The 18,065-nt window shown below is 38.9% G+C and overlaps 1 protein-coding gene across 2 annotated transcripts in view; it reads right to left on the bottom strand.

The window, feature by feature from the left end:
• The window catches only part of MACC1 (MET transcriptional regulator MACC1), a 74,831-nt gene that overhangs the window by 12,054 nt on the left and 44,712 nt on the right, over positions 1 to 18,065 (bottom strand). For both annotated transcript variants that reach the window (XM_060196118.1, XM_060196117.1), the window contains one exon: positions 6,386 to 6,574. In XM_060196118.1, the coding sequence (XP_060052101.1) occupies positions 6,386 to 6,574 (189 nt within the window). The remainder of the gene's footprint in view (positions 1 to 6,385; positions 6,575 to 18,065) is intronic.

Below are 18,065 nucleotides of genomic sequence, written 5' to 3'. Positions count from 1 at the left end.
CAACTATATCATTTCCTGGAAAAGGCAACAGTGTGGACAGAGAGAGTTGTCAAGTGATGGGATGAATGGAGATGTATATTCAGAGTACAGAGTATTTTAGGCCAGTGAAGTTGCTCTGTGTGATATCATACTGACGGGTTCATGTCATCATGAATATGTCCAAATCTATAGACTTTACAATACTGATAGTGAATCTTAAGGTGAATTATGGACTTCAAGTGAGTGTGATGTGTCAGTGTATATACCTTAGTTGTAACAAATACACTTCTCTGGTGGAGGACATTTACTGCATAGAAGACTACGCTGTGTTGTGGCATAGAATGTAGGGGAGATCTGTATCTTTCATTCTTCTTTCTTTTCTGGATAGAGACAGAGAAATTGAAAGGGAAGTGGGAGATAAAGAGTGAGAGAATAAGAGACACCACACCTGCAGCCCTACTCCACTGCTCACAATGCTTCCCTCCTACAGGTTAGGGACTGGTGACTTGCTCCAGAGTCCTTGAACATGGCAACATCTGTGCTCTGCATGGTACATCTCCAGCTGGACCCTCTCTATCTTTTTCTCAATTTTCCTTGAGACTAAAATTTCTCTAAAATTAAATCTTTAAAACCCTGTTTGGTTGAAAGCAGAATTTATTTTCCTTAATAAGGCTCTGCTTTAAAAAAGATTTTTGTTGAGAGTTACTTAGCAAAGAGTTATTCTCCCGACTTCACTAAGAAGCTTACTTCACTTGGGAGTTGGGTGGTAGCTCAGCGGGTTAAGACATGTGGTACAAAGTGCAAGGACCAGTGTGGTGTAAGGATCCCCACCTGCAGGGAAGTCCCTTCACAGGCAGTGAAGCAGGTCTGCAGGTGTCTATGTTTCTCTTCCCCTCTCTGTCTTCCCCTCCTCTCTCCATTTCTCTCTGCCCTATCTAACAACAACAACAACAATAATAATAACTACAGCAATAAAACGACAAGGGCAACAAAAGGAAATAAATAAATATTTAAAAAAGAAGCTACTTCACTCTAATTGTGGTTGCTTGTGGTTTGTCTTTCCTCAAATCTTGATGGAAGCAAATAGCTTACTTTTCCACTGTTTACTATCATACAAACCTAATCACAGATCACCAGCTTTATGCCCAAGGCTGATAAGTACTTAGATGTAGAAAGAAAAGTCCCTAGATGTCTTTCTAGGGACTATTTTGTAATGTATAGTTATTTATTCTAACAGTAATCCTCTAGCCCATGTTATAAAACACTGAGGAAATAAGCCCTGATAAATTGATTTAAAGCCATTCCTGATAATCTGTATGAACATTTATATTTCCCTAACAAATAATAATGTTTATTTACATTTAATTAACAAGTAAGTAACTACATTTTTTTCCCTTCTAGGAAGGAGATGTTTCTTAAAGATTATAAATTTCTTAAAATTATAAATTACGACCCCACTCATAAACAGAAGTTGAGAAAGAAGAACAGAGAGGAAAACTCAAAGCAGGATTTAACTGAATTTGGAGTAGGGCACCAAAGTAAAAACCCTGAGATGTGGGTGAGGGTGGATGTTCAGCTTCATGGGGGCAGGCGAGGGGGGGTAGTAGGATGGGACACAGTCTTTTGGTGGTGGGAATGGTGTTTCTTATGTACACGCCTATAAAAAAGATTATAAATTTCTAAGTCAACTAGTTGATTTGAAAAATATTAACATGAATTCTGGGTAAAGATGAGTGAGGACCAACATTAGGTTACGGAGACAAGGCTTTGTATTTTCTATTCTATTCTTATTTCCTTCATTCTAACTTCCTCAGAGTGCATATATTTCAAACTTTTTATTTTTTGTATGTCAGTGACTATAATTTGGTTCTCCTTCTCAGTTTGTTTCCTTACAGCTTCTCTTTTTTCTATTTTTAATCTTTTTTTCTTCAGGGTTATTGCTGGGGCTTGGTGCCTGAACTAGGAATCCACTGCTCCTGGAGGCCATTTTTTCCCCATTTTGTTGCCCTTGTTGTCATTATTGTTATGGTTGTCACTGATGTTGTTGGATAGGACAGAGAGAAATTGAGAGAGAAGGGGAGAAAGAGAGAGGGAGAGAAAGACATCTGTAGAGCTGCTTCACTGCTTGAGAAGCAATCCCCCTGCAGGTCGGGAGCCAGGGGCTCTAAGAGGGACTCTTAGACCTGTCCTTGCGCTTTTGCGCCATGTGTGCTTAACCTGCTGCGCTACTGCCTGACCCTCTATTTTTTAATTTTTTATTTTATCTAATAGTTGTTTAGCACTTACCCTGTGCCATAAACTGTATGAGAAATGTTACAGAAATTAGTTTCTTCAGTACTTTCACTGAAATTGTATGGGACAGACCTTTTATTATTATTATATTCAGGGAGGTGTAAAAGGAGGCAAATGAGGAGGGTATCTTGGTCTAAGTAAAAACTATTTCATTATGTACTTTAAGGTGTTTTGTTTGTTTGTTTGTTTTTGGTCTTTTTGCTTGCTTGCTTGCCTTTATTGACACACTGAAAACTACTGTGCCTGCACTACGAATACACTGCTTCTGGAAGCCATTTTTCCCATTTTGTTGTTGTTGTTGTTATTAGATAGGACAGAGAGAAATGAAGAGGGGAAGACAGAGAGGGGTAGAGAAAGACACCTGCAGACCTGCTTCACCACCTGTGAAGTGACTCCCCTGCAGGAGGAGAGCCTGGGACTCAAACTGGGATATCCTCATGCTGTTCCTTGCACTTCACATCATGTGTGCTTAACATGTGCAGTACTGCCTGGCCCTCTAGACTTTCTTTTTCAGTAACTCTTATGAAGAATTACAAACAGTAAAGAATTTCAGAACTTCAATATCCAACAAATTATAAGGCTTACATCAGCATTGTTTTTTTGCAGGTACAATGTTTTTTTTATTGATAACTATTATCCAAATTCCTCTGGGAGGAATTTGGATAAATTCCAAAGGATTGTTCTACCAGGTGCCCATACTGGGGTCAGGTAGTGCATACCAGTAGAGTGCACACATTACTGGTGCAAAAGAATCTAGTTTCAAGCTCTGATCTTTTAGAACATGAACATAACTAGCATACAGCTGATGTCAGCCTAATGAGCAAACTATGAACTTAAACCCACAAGGGATTGTGGATTTATAGAAAGTTATTTAAATGAGTGTCTAGTGGAAGTCTCTCTGTTCCTGCTGTTTCTTATACTCCTTCTGCCCAAGACCCACCATGATGCTTCCTCCAGGACCTAAACATGTGTAGCTGGGAGTTGGTTAACTAGCTTATGGACTCATGACTCCCACCATCATCATTAGCCAATGTTTGCCCCTGTGGCTATTTTTCTATACCTAAATAACTCACTATTTAGCAAACATTCCATTTGTTTAAACCCCAGACAAAGTTCATGTGAAGTCTTTTATTTTCTAATTACAATACTGATCCTCCTCTGCAAGGGGAAACTTTGGAAGTGGTAGAATAGTGTTGAAGTGTCTCTCCTTTTCTGTTTCTCTTGTTCTCTATATCTATCTCTCATATCTATCATATAGATATCTATCATATAGATATCTATATCTATCTCTGTCAAAATGAGGAGAAAAAAAAAGGAAAGAAAAATAGCTATTGGGATTAGTGAAGTTATACATGCACCAAGTCCCAGAGATATCCAGTGGAAAAAAAATGCCCACACCTTTTCATTTTATGTCAGGAAATGACTAAAGGGGCAGGGCTACTCTTAGCATAATGGTTATGCAAAGAGACTTTTATGCCTGAGGCTCCAAAGTCCCAGGTTCAACCCCCCTGTACCACCACCAGCCAGAACTGAGTAGTGCTCTGGTTAAAAAAAAGAAATCAGGAAATGACTAAAGGTTCCTATTCCACAGCACTTGATGTTGTCAGTGTTTTAGATTTTCCCATTGTAGTAGATATGTTGTGGTCTTTCTGTTAGATAATTTTTATTCTTGCAATACTGAGGAGGCCTCAAGCTTGTATAGCTCCATTGATCCTAGGTCAACTTTTATATTTATTATAATTTTTTAAAATTTCAGATAAAGGTGAAGAGTGATACATGGAGAGAAGGGACAATACAACACTACTCCACCACCTATAGAGCTTTCCCATGTGGTGCTGAGGTTAGAGTCAAGAGGCATACCATACCAAGTAATTTTTCAGTTAGACACGTTTCTTAGAAGGAGAGAGAGAGGCAAAGAGAGAGACTGATAGAAACTACAACATAGAAGCTTCCCTCAGTGTGGTGGCTTGAGCTTGAACATCACACACATAGTAAAGCAGTGCACTATCTGAGTGAGCTATGTTGTACACTTTTACACACTTTTAAGTCAGTAACTGAAATTACAGTAACTGAAATATAGGGATAGTATATTCCTCATAATACTGTACTTTGTTCCTTTCTTAAATATTTTTCATATTGGCCAGCACAGGAAGAAGCTCAATGCTTAGAAAGAGTCCTTGCTAGAGAGTCAGTTTATATGCCTGCTGAGACTTCCACTGAAGATGTTGGTAGTCACCTGACTGGACATTACTTTTAATTTTTCATGGAAAGCTTGTCATGTTATGTTCACTGGCAGCCATGTTCACATTAGGGTTAGCTAATTTTCTCAAGCAATTAGTACCAAGCTCTGTGTCCTCCAAAGGAAATAGGGAACACAGGTGTGGTTTCCTTAAATAAAATATCATTAAAATGCTTACATTCACCTGAGAGAAAGATATGGAACATTTTACTATGTACTGTGGTATTGTTATTTTAGTCAGTAAAAATGCATTCACATCTAATAAATAAAGTATCTAACTTATGCCTAACAGTGTATATTTGCTTTTATATTAATATGAACATATTTACATGGTAAATGTTTATTTTGTTCTAAATGCTATCACTCACTGTATATCACATTGTACATAAAACTGTGAAGGAGATAATGGAACTCAGAATTTAGCTATCTGGAAATAGGACCAGAAAGCTGGATCAGGGAAGAAAGTAGGTCCAAAATATGGGAAAGGTATATATAAATGTTGTTGACTGTAGCCCCCCAAATTTGATCTAATCTAGGGCCCATATTCAGCTTACGAGCCTATGTGACCTCTGTATCCCTATAGATCTGAGCTCACGTTCTGTGGTCATGAGTAGGAACATTCCAAGCTGCCCTGATTTCAGGACCTATCTTCCTCAAGGGGAAGATAGATTAAGTTGTCCAGCCTCCCTTCAGAGGATGGAACATTCTCTAACATTGTTGCAAGATCCTTTGGGGGTCTACAAAGGGATCTATTGTGGTGTTCCTGATAGAGATGACCAGTAACAATGGAGAGAGGGATTTATTCAAGGTCTAGGCCCATCATGTCTGTTTGGCCTGTTTATCAGGACTGCCTGACTAGGGCACCCCCAGCTGATGGGGTGGCCTGATGATGACTCTTGAGTCATCCTTAAAGAATGCTAGTCTATTGCCTTATTCAACTTTTGAAGTCCTTACTTTGATAAGGTTAGCTTTGGAATGAGTGAGGGAAGTATAAAGAATAGGAAAGCTACCACGGGAGGGGAGGGGATACAGAGATCTGGTGGTGGGAATTGTGTGGAGTTGTACCCCTCTTATCCTATGGCTTTGTCAATGTTTCCTTTTTATAAATAAATTGCAAAAAATGAATTTAGCTATCATTCCAGTGCCCTCCTCAAAAAAATCTTGTCACCAAACCTCATTCATCATATATGACTAAATCTATGTCTAAGGACAGTATATCCTCTTTCCTTGTCCCTATTTGCTTCCATCTTATCCCTTCAGTGTGGATTCATTTCCCACATCCAGCTCTTCTAGCCTTGCCTACCAACAAGCTGTTTCCATTTGGAAAATTCTCTTGATTCATGTTAATCTACAATCCAGTGGGAGAAACAGCAGTATATTTCAAAGCTTTCCTGATGCCTTTAAAAAGTAGCAATCACATATTTCATATGTTGAGGTTATATATGCAAAGATAGGGCCAGAAAGATAGTTCACCTGGGAAGGCACCTGATTTGCCCAACACACAACCTGGGTTTGAGCCACTAGTCATCATGGATCTGGGGGAAGCATTGATGCTGTGCCTTATGCTATCTGAAAGTCACCTGGGAATAATGAAGCCCCAACTATGACAATAACAAGGAGGAGGAGGGGTGAGGAGCAGAAGAAGGGGGAAGGAAGAGGGAATGGAGGAGGAAGAGGAGATGGAGAAGGAAAAGGAGATGGAGAAGGAGAAGGAAGGGAAAGAGAGAAGTGAAGAATGAAAGGGCAATGATTTGTTTAGAATATCCTCTAAGACATGGCCTCAGTTAATCCATGGATGGCAGTACAGACTTGACAAGAGTTTATTAACTTGGTCATTGGTTTTTCACTTTGTAATCAGACAAACAGAAATCTTACCTCATCAGAAACATATCCAGTTTTTCCTTGGTGAGGAGTTTCATATGCTTCCATTTGTTGTTTTGTGAGTCTTACTAGCTTTTCAGCTAGTTCCCTCCAGCCTTTTCCAAGTTTGACAGCTGATGTCAGAATAGCAGCTTCCTGGATGAGATGTGCTACTAAACCTTGACAATCCATTTTCAGCAGAGCCTACAGCAAAAATAGCATGTCATAATTAAAAGCAACTAACTTATTTTTTTCTATAAATTAAAATTGTATTAAATATTCTAGAAATATTATTTTTCCCAGCTCATAGATTTGAGTTTCCTAAAATTCAAAACATTGACTTTTCTTTTAAGCATAACTTAAAATTTCATAATACTATCTGATGCACTAGACGAAAATGAGGGAAGATTTCAGACAAACTCAGCTACCAGAACACCCTGGGTAAACTACTTAACTACTGTGTTCCTTAATATCCTTACTTGCAGACAAAGAAACTTAACTAGATACTTCCAAACATAACCTGAGACATACACATCTATAGTTTATCTTCCCAGTGATGATTATTCACCCAACAAAAGGTATGTTAATTCTGTACCAGAGTATGAGTTGCAAGCTTTCTGTAAGAAGCACCTGTGGTAGCAGGTGAATATTATTCAATATTTTATCAAAAGGTGGCTTAAAATTTCCCAGGACCATGACTATTGTATATAACTGAGAGGCCCTGACAAGTATGAACTAATTTATTGATATTTATAACTTAAAAATTTAACTCACTTTCTTCAACACCAGTGTAATTAATTGTACTATATAGAAACTTGAGTTATTAAAGATGAAATGCTTAACCTTCAACAATGCAAAACAGAATACCATCAGACTTTCTTCCCATATTTCTTAGGTCTCTCGGCATTTTCAATTGTGATGAATATTCAAAAACATAAACACGCGCACACACACACACACACACTTATTTTAGATAGAGGCAAACATACGTTCACATGTTATATAGAGACAAAGATATAGAGATGCACAGAGATGGTGAAAGAGATCACACTGCCAAAGCTTTCTTCAATGTAGTATGGGGTGAGAAGGGTAGCACAGATCACAAAGCAGTGTACTATCCAAGCGAGGTATTTTGCCTACCCCTTGAACGTATTTTTAACATATGAAAATAGATTTACATGTATTCTGTTCTACAAAATAAGTAAATAAAACTCCTTGGTAACCCCTCATATTTAATAACACTTAGAAGATTTTCCCTTTATTATATAAACATCAAGTAATAATGAATGACTAAGTCAGGCAATCCATGGGTTGCTAATTCCAGCAGAAATCTTAGGACCACCATAGACTTTTACATAAGGACTATTCTAATCCATAATTTTATAGTGAGACCCATAAGCTTAGGTAGAAATAGTAAAAACTCTTAGGGTTAGGAAGACAATAGGTAGTTATTGCTGTAATCACATTATTTGGCAATTAAGTTAACTTTGAAAAATCCCTTTGTTAGGATTTTCTATGTCATACACAACATCATCATAATTTATGTCCTTCGACATTATTTGTATATAGTTGTACCACCGGGTGCTTCTGTTCTCCCTGGTCTAGGCTTATAAGAGAGTCAACATATCAAAGACTCAGCCTATGTATCTCCAGCTTCCTCTATAGAGCCTATATTTCCCCCAGTCCTGAAACCTCTAGGGTGGGGCTCACTTTCCTGTGTGCTTCTCTCAATTCATACCAAATGATATTGCATCAGTTGATCCCAACCTAATCAACACAATGAGTACCACCTTGGCATGTTTCACATGTGTCCAGAGACATCAGACATGGAATGTCAACCTTTCACCCTCATTACACGGGTGAGATCTTTCCTTTCATAACATTCTCTAATTCCATTCCAGATGGTTCACTTCCTAACAAAATCCCAAAACCTAGATATAGACCAGGTCCCGTGAGATAGAGCATATGTTCACATGTATCCATAAACTAGGGCAAAATATATAACTGAAATCAAAAGTACACAATAGTCTGCAGTGAGTTAGTATAAAGTTCCTAATGAAATAATATCTAGTTAGACTTAGATACCCTCCTCACCTACTTCCTATTACTTTTTTCTCACTCACTCCAAAGCTAACCTTATCAGGACAGCAAAAGCTGAATAAGGGCAAGAGACTGGCATACTTTAATGATGACTCTTTAGTCACTATCAGGCCACCTCATCAGCTGGGGCCCTATTCAGGGAGTCCTGAGATTCCCAAAGAGACATGATGGGCCTAGACCTCAAATAAATCCCTCTCTCCATTGTTAATGGTCATTTCTATTAGGAACAACAAAATAGACCCCTTTGTGGGCCCCCCACAGGATCTTGCCCTCAACTTGGATCAACAACAGTAGAGAATGTTCCATTCTCTGAAGGGATGATGGACAACATACTCTATGCTACACTTGAGGAAGATGGGTCCTGATATTGGGGCAGCTTGGAATGTTCCTACTCATGACCACAGAATGTGAGCTCAGATCTATAAGGATGCAAAGGTCATATAGGCTCCTAAGCTGAATATGGGCCCCAGACCAAATAAAACTGATGGGGTTTACAGTCAACAATATCTATACCCCTTTCCCATATTAGGGAACTATTCTCTTCCCTGATCCAGCTTTCTGGTACTATTCATCTCCCCAGACAATAAGTTGGATCCACCTGCATATCAGATTTCATGCTCAGGGAAAAATAAAACAAACTAGTATACCCACAGGCCCTTGAGAATCTAACTAAAATATGCCTACAAGCTATCTACAAAATGGAGGATTCCCCCAACTCTTCATCTGCACTATTCCAGCCTTTAAGTTCACGATTGCTCAACAATTTGTTTGGCTTTGCATGTTAACTCTCTTTTCAGCCACCAGGTTCCAGATGCTAGCATGATGTCAACCAGACTTGCCCGGACAGACAACCCCACCAATGTGTCCTGGAGCTCCACTTCCCCAGAGACCCACCCTACTAGGGAAAGAGAGAGGCAGGCTGGGAGTATGAATCAACTTTTCAACACCCATGTTCAGCAGGGAAACAATTACAGAAGCCAGACCTTCTACCTTCTGCATCCCACAAGGGCCTTGGGTCCATACTTCCAGCTTGAGTACAGGAAAACTATCAGGGTAGGGGATGGGATACGGAGATCTGGTGGTGGGAATTGTGTGGAGTTGTACCCCTCTTATCCTATGGTTTTGTCAATTTTTTCTTTTTAGAAAGAGAGAAAGAAAGAAAGAAAGAAAGAAAGAAAGAAAGAAAGAAAGAAAGGAGGAAGGAAGGAAGGAAGGAAGGAAGGAAGGAAGGAAGGAAGGAAGGATGGAAGGAAGGAAGGAAGAAGGAGTTAAGACTCAGGTCAGCATAAACTTGAAGGAACTGTTATTAAACTGTGGAATGATTTAGCAATGCTTATTCCAGAAATTTATTTTAAGAAGAACAAATCTTCACTGAGAATTACAATAAGAAAGAGAGAGAGAAAGAAAGAGAAATGAAAAGCTTCTGCTCAGTACATGAAATGATTGCCCCCCCCCAAATTTTTTGCATACCATAAGTGACCCAGGATTATAAAAAAAGATATGCAAAGAAACTCACAAAAACATATAGGAAATCACTGAAAAAGAACAAAAAATTTAAAATGGGGGTGAATATACATTTTACTGAAGAAGATACGCATATGTCCAATAGGCACATAAAAATACTCATTATCCTTTGTTATCAGAAAGATGCAAATCAAGACAACTATAGGATATAATTGACACTTCTGAAAATGACCTCCTGACAATTCTGAAAATGACCAAGAGAAATAAGTGCTAATGAGGATATGGAGAAAAGGAACACTTTTATAATTTTAGTAAGAATATAAATTGGCCCAGATCCTAATGAAATCAATATGGTATGCAGTTTATTCAGTGTATTGAAATATACATGCACCATATTATCTGGCAGTTCCTCTCCTAGGTATACATCTGAATAACTACTTAACTGAAGATACATATGTATACCCATGTTCAATGCAAAGACCATGTATAATAGCCAAGATTTGGGGGTAAAAAAAGTGCTCAGTGGCAGAAGAAAAATGAGTAAGGAAGTTGTGGCACAAATATACAATGAGACTTTACTCAGTGATAAGAAAAGTAAAGACCATATCCTTTGCTAACTACAAACGTGGAACTAGAGGTGATTATGTAAGTAAAAGTTAGGGAAAAGAAAAGTACCTGATGGTACTTGTAATGTATGTATGATTTAAGAAATGAAGAAAGGGGGGAAAAGAGTGAAATATTATTAAATGTTTGTTTTAAATAAGCAGATCCGAGGAAACTAGTTGGGAAAGGGAGAAAGGAATAAGAAGTGGGCTTGGGGGCACAGTTCTCTGGGTGAAAGGAAATGGAACTTTGTTGATGGGTGAGGTATGAGACAATAGATTTAGGGGAAATGTGAAATTATTCACTTGAGACAATTTTCTTGTCAAATAATTCCTAGATAATAACTTATATTTATTTACTTATTTATTATCATTATTATTGTTGCCTCCAAGGTTATTGCTGGGTCTTGGTGCCAGCACTATCAATCCACTGCTCCTGGTGGCCATTTTTTCTTTTTCTTCCTTCCTTTCTTCCTTCCCTCCTTTTTTTTTCTTATTAGATACGCCAGAGAGAAATTGAGAGAGGAGGAGGTAGAGAGGGGGAGAGAAAGAGAGACACCTGCAGACCTATTTCACAGCTCATGAGGTGTCCCCCCTGCAGGTGTGGAACCAGGGGTCTTGAACCCAGATACTTGTACATGTCCTTGCGCTCAGTACTAAGTGAGCTTAGCCAGGGATGCCACTGTCCTGACTACCCACCCCATAAACAAAAATAAAATAAATCCAGCTCCACAAAGTATAAAACTTCTGGGGAGTCCTGGACCAGATGGCTTCACAAACGAATTCTACAAAACTTTCAGGAAACAGTTAATACCCATACTTCTTAAGCTATTCCATAAGATTGAAGAAACAGGAATACTCCCTTCCACCTTTTATGAAGCCAACATCACCCTGATACCAAAAGCTGATGGGGGGGGCGGGGAAGGAGGAAGATGGTGGACTGAGAAGCTGCTAACAGCGAGTGCTCTGATCACATCGTCGGCAACGGTAGGATTTTCTGCCTTTAGCAGGCCTGTCAATAAGGGGTGACACCAAAGAGGTGATTATAATTTAATTTGGGTTAAGAATTAGAGTAAAGGTGACGCGGACTAGCGGGGCTCCAGACTTCCCAGGCGGTGCTGGGCAAGGCGAGTGCACCGGGCATTGTCCTCCGTCCGGGAAGGCGGCTCCTCCGCCGGTTGCAGAGCGCGGCGGGCAGAGGACCCGGAGAGAGCACTTTAGCTCAGGGGCTTTCTCTTGGGAGTCTCCAGGATCCGCCGCGCCCCTGAGGGCGGATCCAAAGACTTCTTGAGTATAGCTCTCATTGGATCAAAGGACTTGCAGCTAGTTTTCATTTTCGAGAAATCCTTTAAAAAAGTCTGGAGGGGGGGGTTTCCCGGAAGATGGCGGATGGAGAAGCTGCTAGCCTCTGAGCTCCGAACACACCCCCCTGGAGACAATAGGATTTTCTGCCTTTAGCAGGCCAGCCAATAAGGTGTCCTTAGACACCAAGGAGGTGACTATAACTTAATTTGGGTTAAGAATTAGAGTAGGGAAAAAAATTCTTTTTTCTTCCTTTTAATTTTCAAGCATACATCCTTCCCGCCGCCCCCCCCCCCCATAAGCAGTCCCTGGGACCAGCTACTAGCAGGATACCCCATACCACCAAACAGGGTGGGTTTTTTTTTGTTTTTTTTGAATTCACTGATACACATTTGGGAAGTTCCTTGCACTGCTCTTTAATTACAACTCTTCTTCTTATCTTCTCCCTTTTCTCTCCCATTTCTCTCTCTTATCTCTCTCTCTCTCTCTTTTTTTTTTTAATCTTGTCATACACTTCTTTCTTCTTTGCCTTTCTGAATTTGTGAATTACTTTGGGAAAGAAATCTGACTCAGAGTGGACTTTCTATGTGTGTATCTCTGCTCTAGTTCCCTTTCCCCTCTTGTTACCCCTAGAATATACACTGGATAGTAGATTTGCATAACTGTCTATTCTTGCTATCCTCTCTTTTCTCTTTCTTCACAGGGATTTGGTTACTATTTTTTTCACGGACTGGAGAAATTGTTTGGCTAACTGGTAACGATTAAACTACTTCAATACTTACTTCAGTTGCTACTGTAATTCCGGAGGTTGGTGAGTGCAATTGTCATAAAGGTCTTTAGTACAGTGTTACTTGTACTCAAGACACAACAACTGAGGAACAACAGAGCATAAAAAAAAAGAGAGAAACACATTAAATAAAAAAATGGGTAGATTAAAAACAAATAAAACTGCTACCCCAATGAATGAAGACAAGAGCCCAGAAGAAACTACAAATCAGTCAGAAGTAACCATAGATAAGAAAAGTATGCAAGCAATAATAAACTTATTAATCACAAAAATGAAAACAACATTGGAGGAAAGGAATGGCAGTATTAGGGAAACAACAGTTGAGACCCCCAAGGAAAATACTGATTATCTTGAGGCAATTAGAGAACTTAAAGCTGAAATAGCTGTAATGAAGAAAGAAGCTGAGGCAAGGGAAAGCAGACTAACAGAAGCAGAAAACAGAATTAGTCAGACAGAGGATGAGTTAGAGAAAATGAAGAAAGAGGTGAAAGAGCTTAAAAGGAGAATGAGAGACACTGAAAACAACAACAGAGACATATGGGATGATATCAAAAGAAGTAACATTCGTATAATTGGCCTGCCAGAGGAAGAAAGAGAGGAAGGGGAAGCAAACATTCTAGAGGAAATAATAGAAGAAAACTTCCCAGACCTGAATAACAGAAAGGATATCAAGGTTCAAGAGGCCCAGAGAGTACCAAACAGAATCAACCCAGACCTGAAGACACCAAGACACATCATAGTCACAATGAGAAGTAGTAAGGATAAAGAAAGGATCCTAAAGGCTGCAAGAGAGAAACAAAAAGTCACATACAGGGGAAAACCCATAAGATTATCTGCAGATTTCTCCACTCAAACTCTAAAAGCCAGAAGGGAGTGGCAAGGTATCTATCGAGCCCTGAATGAAAAAGGGTTTCAACCAAGGATAATATATCCTGCTAGACTTTCATTCAAGCTAGATGGAGGGATCAAAACCTTCTTAGACAAACAACAGTTAAAGGAGGCAACCATCACCAAGCCGGCCCTGAAAGAGGTACTAAAAGACCTCTTATAAACAAGAACATCACTATAATACTTGCAATATATCAGAGTAAACAAATTGTTTTTTAGAACAATGGCACTACAATACATTAAATTCATAATATCAATAAATGTCAATGGCTTAAACTCACCCATCAAAAGGCACAGGGTGGGGGGATGGACCAGAAAACATAACCCAACCATATGCTGCTTGCAAGAATCCCATCTGTCACAACAAGATAAACACAGACTTAAAGTGAAAGGATGGAAAACTATCATACAGGCTAACGGTCCACAAAAAAGGGCAGGAACAGCTATTCTCATCTCAGACACTATAGATTTTAAATTAAATAAAATAATAAAAGATAGGCAAGGACATTACATAATGATTAGAGGATCAATCAGCCAAGAAGACTTAACAATTATTAACATCTATGCATCCAACGAGGGACCATCTAAATACATTAAGCATCTACTGAAAGAATTTCAAAAATACATCAATAGTAATACAATAATAGTGGGAGACTTCAATACCCCACTCTCACACTTAGACAGATCAACAAAGCAGAGAACCAATAAAGATACAAGAGAATTGAATGAAGAGATTGACAGACTAGACCTCTTGGACATTTTCAGACTCCTCCACCCCAAAAAACTGGAAAACACCTTCTTTTCAAATCCACATAACACATACTCAAGGATAGACCACATGTTAGGCCACAAAGACAGCATCAATAAATTCAAGAGCATTGAAATCATCCCAAGTATCTTCTCAGACCACAGTGGAGTAAAACTAACATTTAACAACAAACGGAAAATTATTAAAAGACATAGAAATTGGAAACTAAACAACATGCTCCTTAAGAACCACTGGGTCAGAGACTCACTCAAACAGGAAATTCAAATGTTCCTGGAAACAAATGAAAATGAAGACACAACCTATCAAAATATTTGGGACACAGCTAAAGCAGTACTGAGAGGGCAACTTATAGCTATACAATCACATATTAAACACCAAGAAGAAGCCCAAATGAACGACCTTACTGCATACCTCAAGGACTTAGAGGAAGAGGAACAAAGGAACCCTAAAGCAACCAGAAGGACAGAAATCACTAAAGTTCGAGCAGAAATAAACAACATCGAAAATAAAAGAACCATACAAAAGATCAATGAAGCCAAATGTTGGTTCTTTGAAAGATTAAACAAAATTGACAAACCCCTAGCCAGACTCACCAAACAAAAAAGAGAGAAGACTCAAATTAATAGAATTGTAAATGATGCAGGAGATATCACAACTGACACCACAGAAATCCAGAGAATCCTGCGAAACTTCTATAAAGAACTATATGCCACCAAGCTAGAGAATCTGGAAGAAATGGAACAATTCCTAGAAACCTATGCACTTCCAAAACTGAACCAAGAAGAACTACAAAATCTAAATGCAACAATCACAGACAAAGAAATTGAAACCATTATTAAGAATCTCCCCAACAACAAAAGTCCTGGACCAGATGGCTTCACAAACGAATTCTACAAAACTTTCAGGAAACAGTTAATACCCATACTTCTTAAGCTATTCCATAAGATTGAAGAAACAGGAATACTCCCTTCCACCTTCTATGAAGCCAACATCACCCTGATACCAAAAGCTGATAGGGACAGAACAAAAAAGGAAAACTACAGACCAATATCTCTGATGAACATAGATGCCAAAATATTAAACAAGATCTTGGCCAACCGGATACAGTAACACATCAAAAAGATTGTTCATCATGACCAAGTGGGATTCATCCCAGGAATGCAAGGCTGGTTCAACATCCATAAGTCAATCAATGTCATTCACCACATCAATAAAAGCAAAGCCAAAAACCACATGATTATCTCAATAGATGCAGAGAAAGCCTTTGACAAAATCCAACACCCATTCATGCTCAAAACTCTACAAAAAATGGGAATAGATGGGAAATTCCTCAAGATAGTGGAGTCTATATATAGCAAACCTACAGCCAACATCATAGTCAATGGACAGAAGCTGATAGCATTCCCCCTCAGATCGGGGACTAGACAGGGCTGTCCACTGTCACCGTTACTCTTCAACATAGTATTGGAAGTTCTTGCCATAGCAATCAGGCAAGAGAAAGAAATCAAAGGGATACAGATTGGAAGGGAAGATGTCAAGCTCTCACTATTTGCAGATGATATAATAGTATGCATAGAAAGACCTAAAGAATCCAGTAGAAAATTACTGGAAGTTATTAGGCAATATAGCAAGGTATCAGACTACAAAATAAATGCAGAAAAATCAGTGGCATTTCTTTATGCAAACACTAAATCTGAAGAAGAAGACATCCAGAAATCACTCCCATTTACTGTTTCAGCAAAATCAATCAAATACCTAGGAATAAAGTTGACCAAAGAAGTGAAAGACTTGTATGCTGAAAACTATGAGTCGCTACTCAAGGAAATAGAAACTGATACCAAGAAATGGAAAGATATCCCATGCTCATGGATTGGAAAAATAAATATCATCAAAATGAATATTCTCCCCAGAGCCATATACAAATTTAATGCAATACCCATCAAAATTCCACCAAGCTTCTTTAAGAGAATAGAACAAGCACTACAATCATTTATCTGGAACCTGAAAACACCTAGAATTGCCAAAACCATCTTAAGGAAAAGAAACAGAAATGGAGGCATCACACTCCCAGACCTTAAACTATATTATAAAGCCATCATCATCAAAACAGCATGGTACTGGAACAAAAATAGGCACACAGACCAGTGGAACAGAATTGAAAGCCCAGAAGTAAATTCCAACACCTATGGGCATCTAATATTTGATAAGGGGGCCCAAAGGATTAAATGGAAAAAGGAAGCTCTCTTCAATAAATGGTGCTGGGAAAACTGGGTTGAAACATGCCGAAGAATGAAATTGAACCATTTTATCTCACCAGAAACAAAAATCAACTCCAAATGTATCAACGACCTAGATGTCAGACCAGAAACAATCAAATACTTAGAGGAAAACATTGGTAAAACACTTTCCCACATACACCTCAAGAACATCTTTGATGAATCAAACCCAATTGCAAGGAAGACTAAAGCAGAAACAAACCAATGGGACTACATCAAATTGAAAAGCTTCTGCACAGCCAAAGAAACTATTAAACAAACAGAGAGACCCCTCACAGAATGGGAGAAGATCTTCACATGCCAGACTTCAGACAAGAAACTAATCACCAAAATATATAAAGAGCTCAGCTAACTTAGCACCAAAAAAGCAAATGACCCCATCCAAAAATGGGCAGAGGATATGAACAAAACATTCACCTCAGAGGAGATCCAAAAGGCTAACAAACATATGAAAAACGGCTCTAGGTCACTGATTGTCAGAGAAATGCAAATTAAGACAACACTAAGATACCACCTCACTCCTGTAAGAATGGCATACATCAAAAAGGACAGCAGCAACAATTGCTGGAGAGGTTGTGGGGACAGAGGAACCCTTTTACATTGCTGGTGGGAATGTAAATTGGTACAGCCTCTGTGGAGAGCAGTCTGGAAAACTCTCAGAAGTCTAGACATGGACCTTCCATATGATCCAGTAATTCCTCTCCTGGGATTATACCCCAAAGACTCCATAACACCCAACCAAAAAGATGTGTGTACATCTATGTTCATAGCAGCACAATTCATAATAGCTAAAACCTGGAAGCAACCCAGGTACCCAACAACAGATGAGTGGCTGAGAAAGCTGTGGTATATATACACAATGGAATACTATGCAGCTATCAAAAACAATGAACCTACCTTCTCTGACCCATCTTGGAGAGAGCTAGAATAATTATGTTAAGTGAACTAAGTCAGAAAGATAAAGATGAGTATGGGATGATCCCACTCATCAACAGAAGCTGACTAAGAAGATCTGAAAGGGAAACTAAAAGCAGGACCTGATCAAATTGTAAGTAGGGCACCAAAGTAAAAACCCAGTGGTGGGGGGTAGACATGCAGCTTCCTGGGACAGTGGGGGGTGGGAGTGGGCAGGAGGGATGGGTCACAGTCCTTTGGTGGTGGTAATGGTGTTTATGTACACTCCTAGCAAAATGTAGACATATAAATCAGTAGTTAATTAATATGAGGGGGGAAAATCAATTGTATGTCTCAAAGTTTCTCAAAAGACAAACTGAATCTTTTTAATATATAGGCTATGTATTTGATATGCAGACTCCCTCAAAAGCCTAGACCAAGTAGATTAGAAGCATCCAATAGCACAGCTATATACAAGATACTGGATACTGTACAGCAAACCATAACAAAGGGACTTTTCAAAGTTAACCCAATTACCAAATAATGTGATGATAACATTAACTATCGATTGTCTTTTTGAACCCTAAGACAGCAGGAACCTCACATCTCCACT

The sequence above is a fragment of the Erinaceus europaeus genome, chromosome 8 (assembly GCF_950295315.1).
Source record: "Erinaceus europaeus chromosome 8, mEriEur2.1, whole genome shotgun sequence".
In the NCBI taxonomy this organism is placed as follows: domain Eukaryota; kingdom Metazoa; phylum Chordata; class Mammalia; order Eulipotyphla; family Erinaceidae; genus Erinaceus; species Erinaceus europaeus.
Note: the sequence above shows the minus strand (reverse complement) of the source record. Positions and strands in the feature narration are given on the sequence as shown.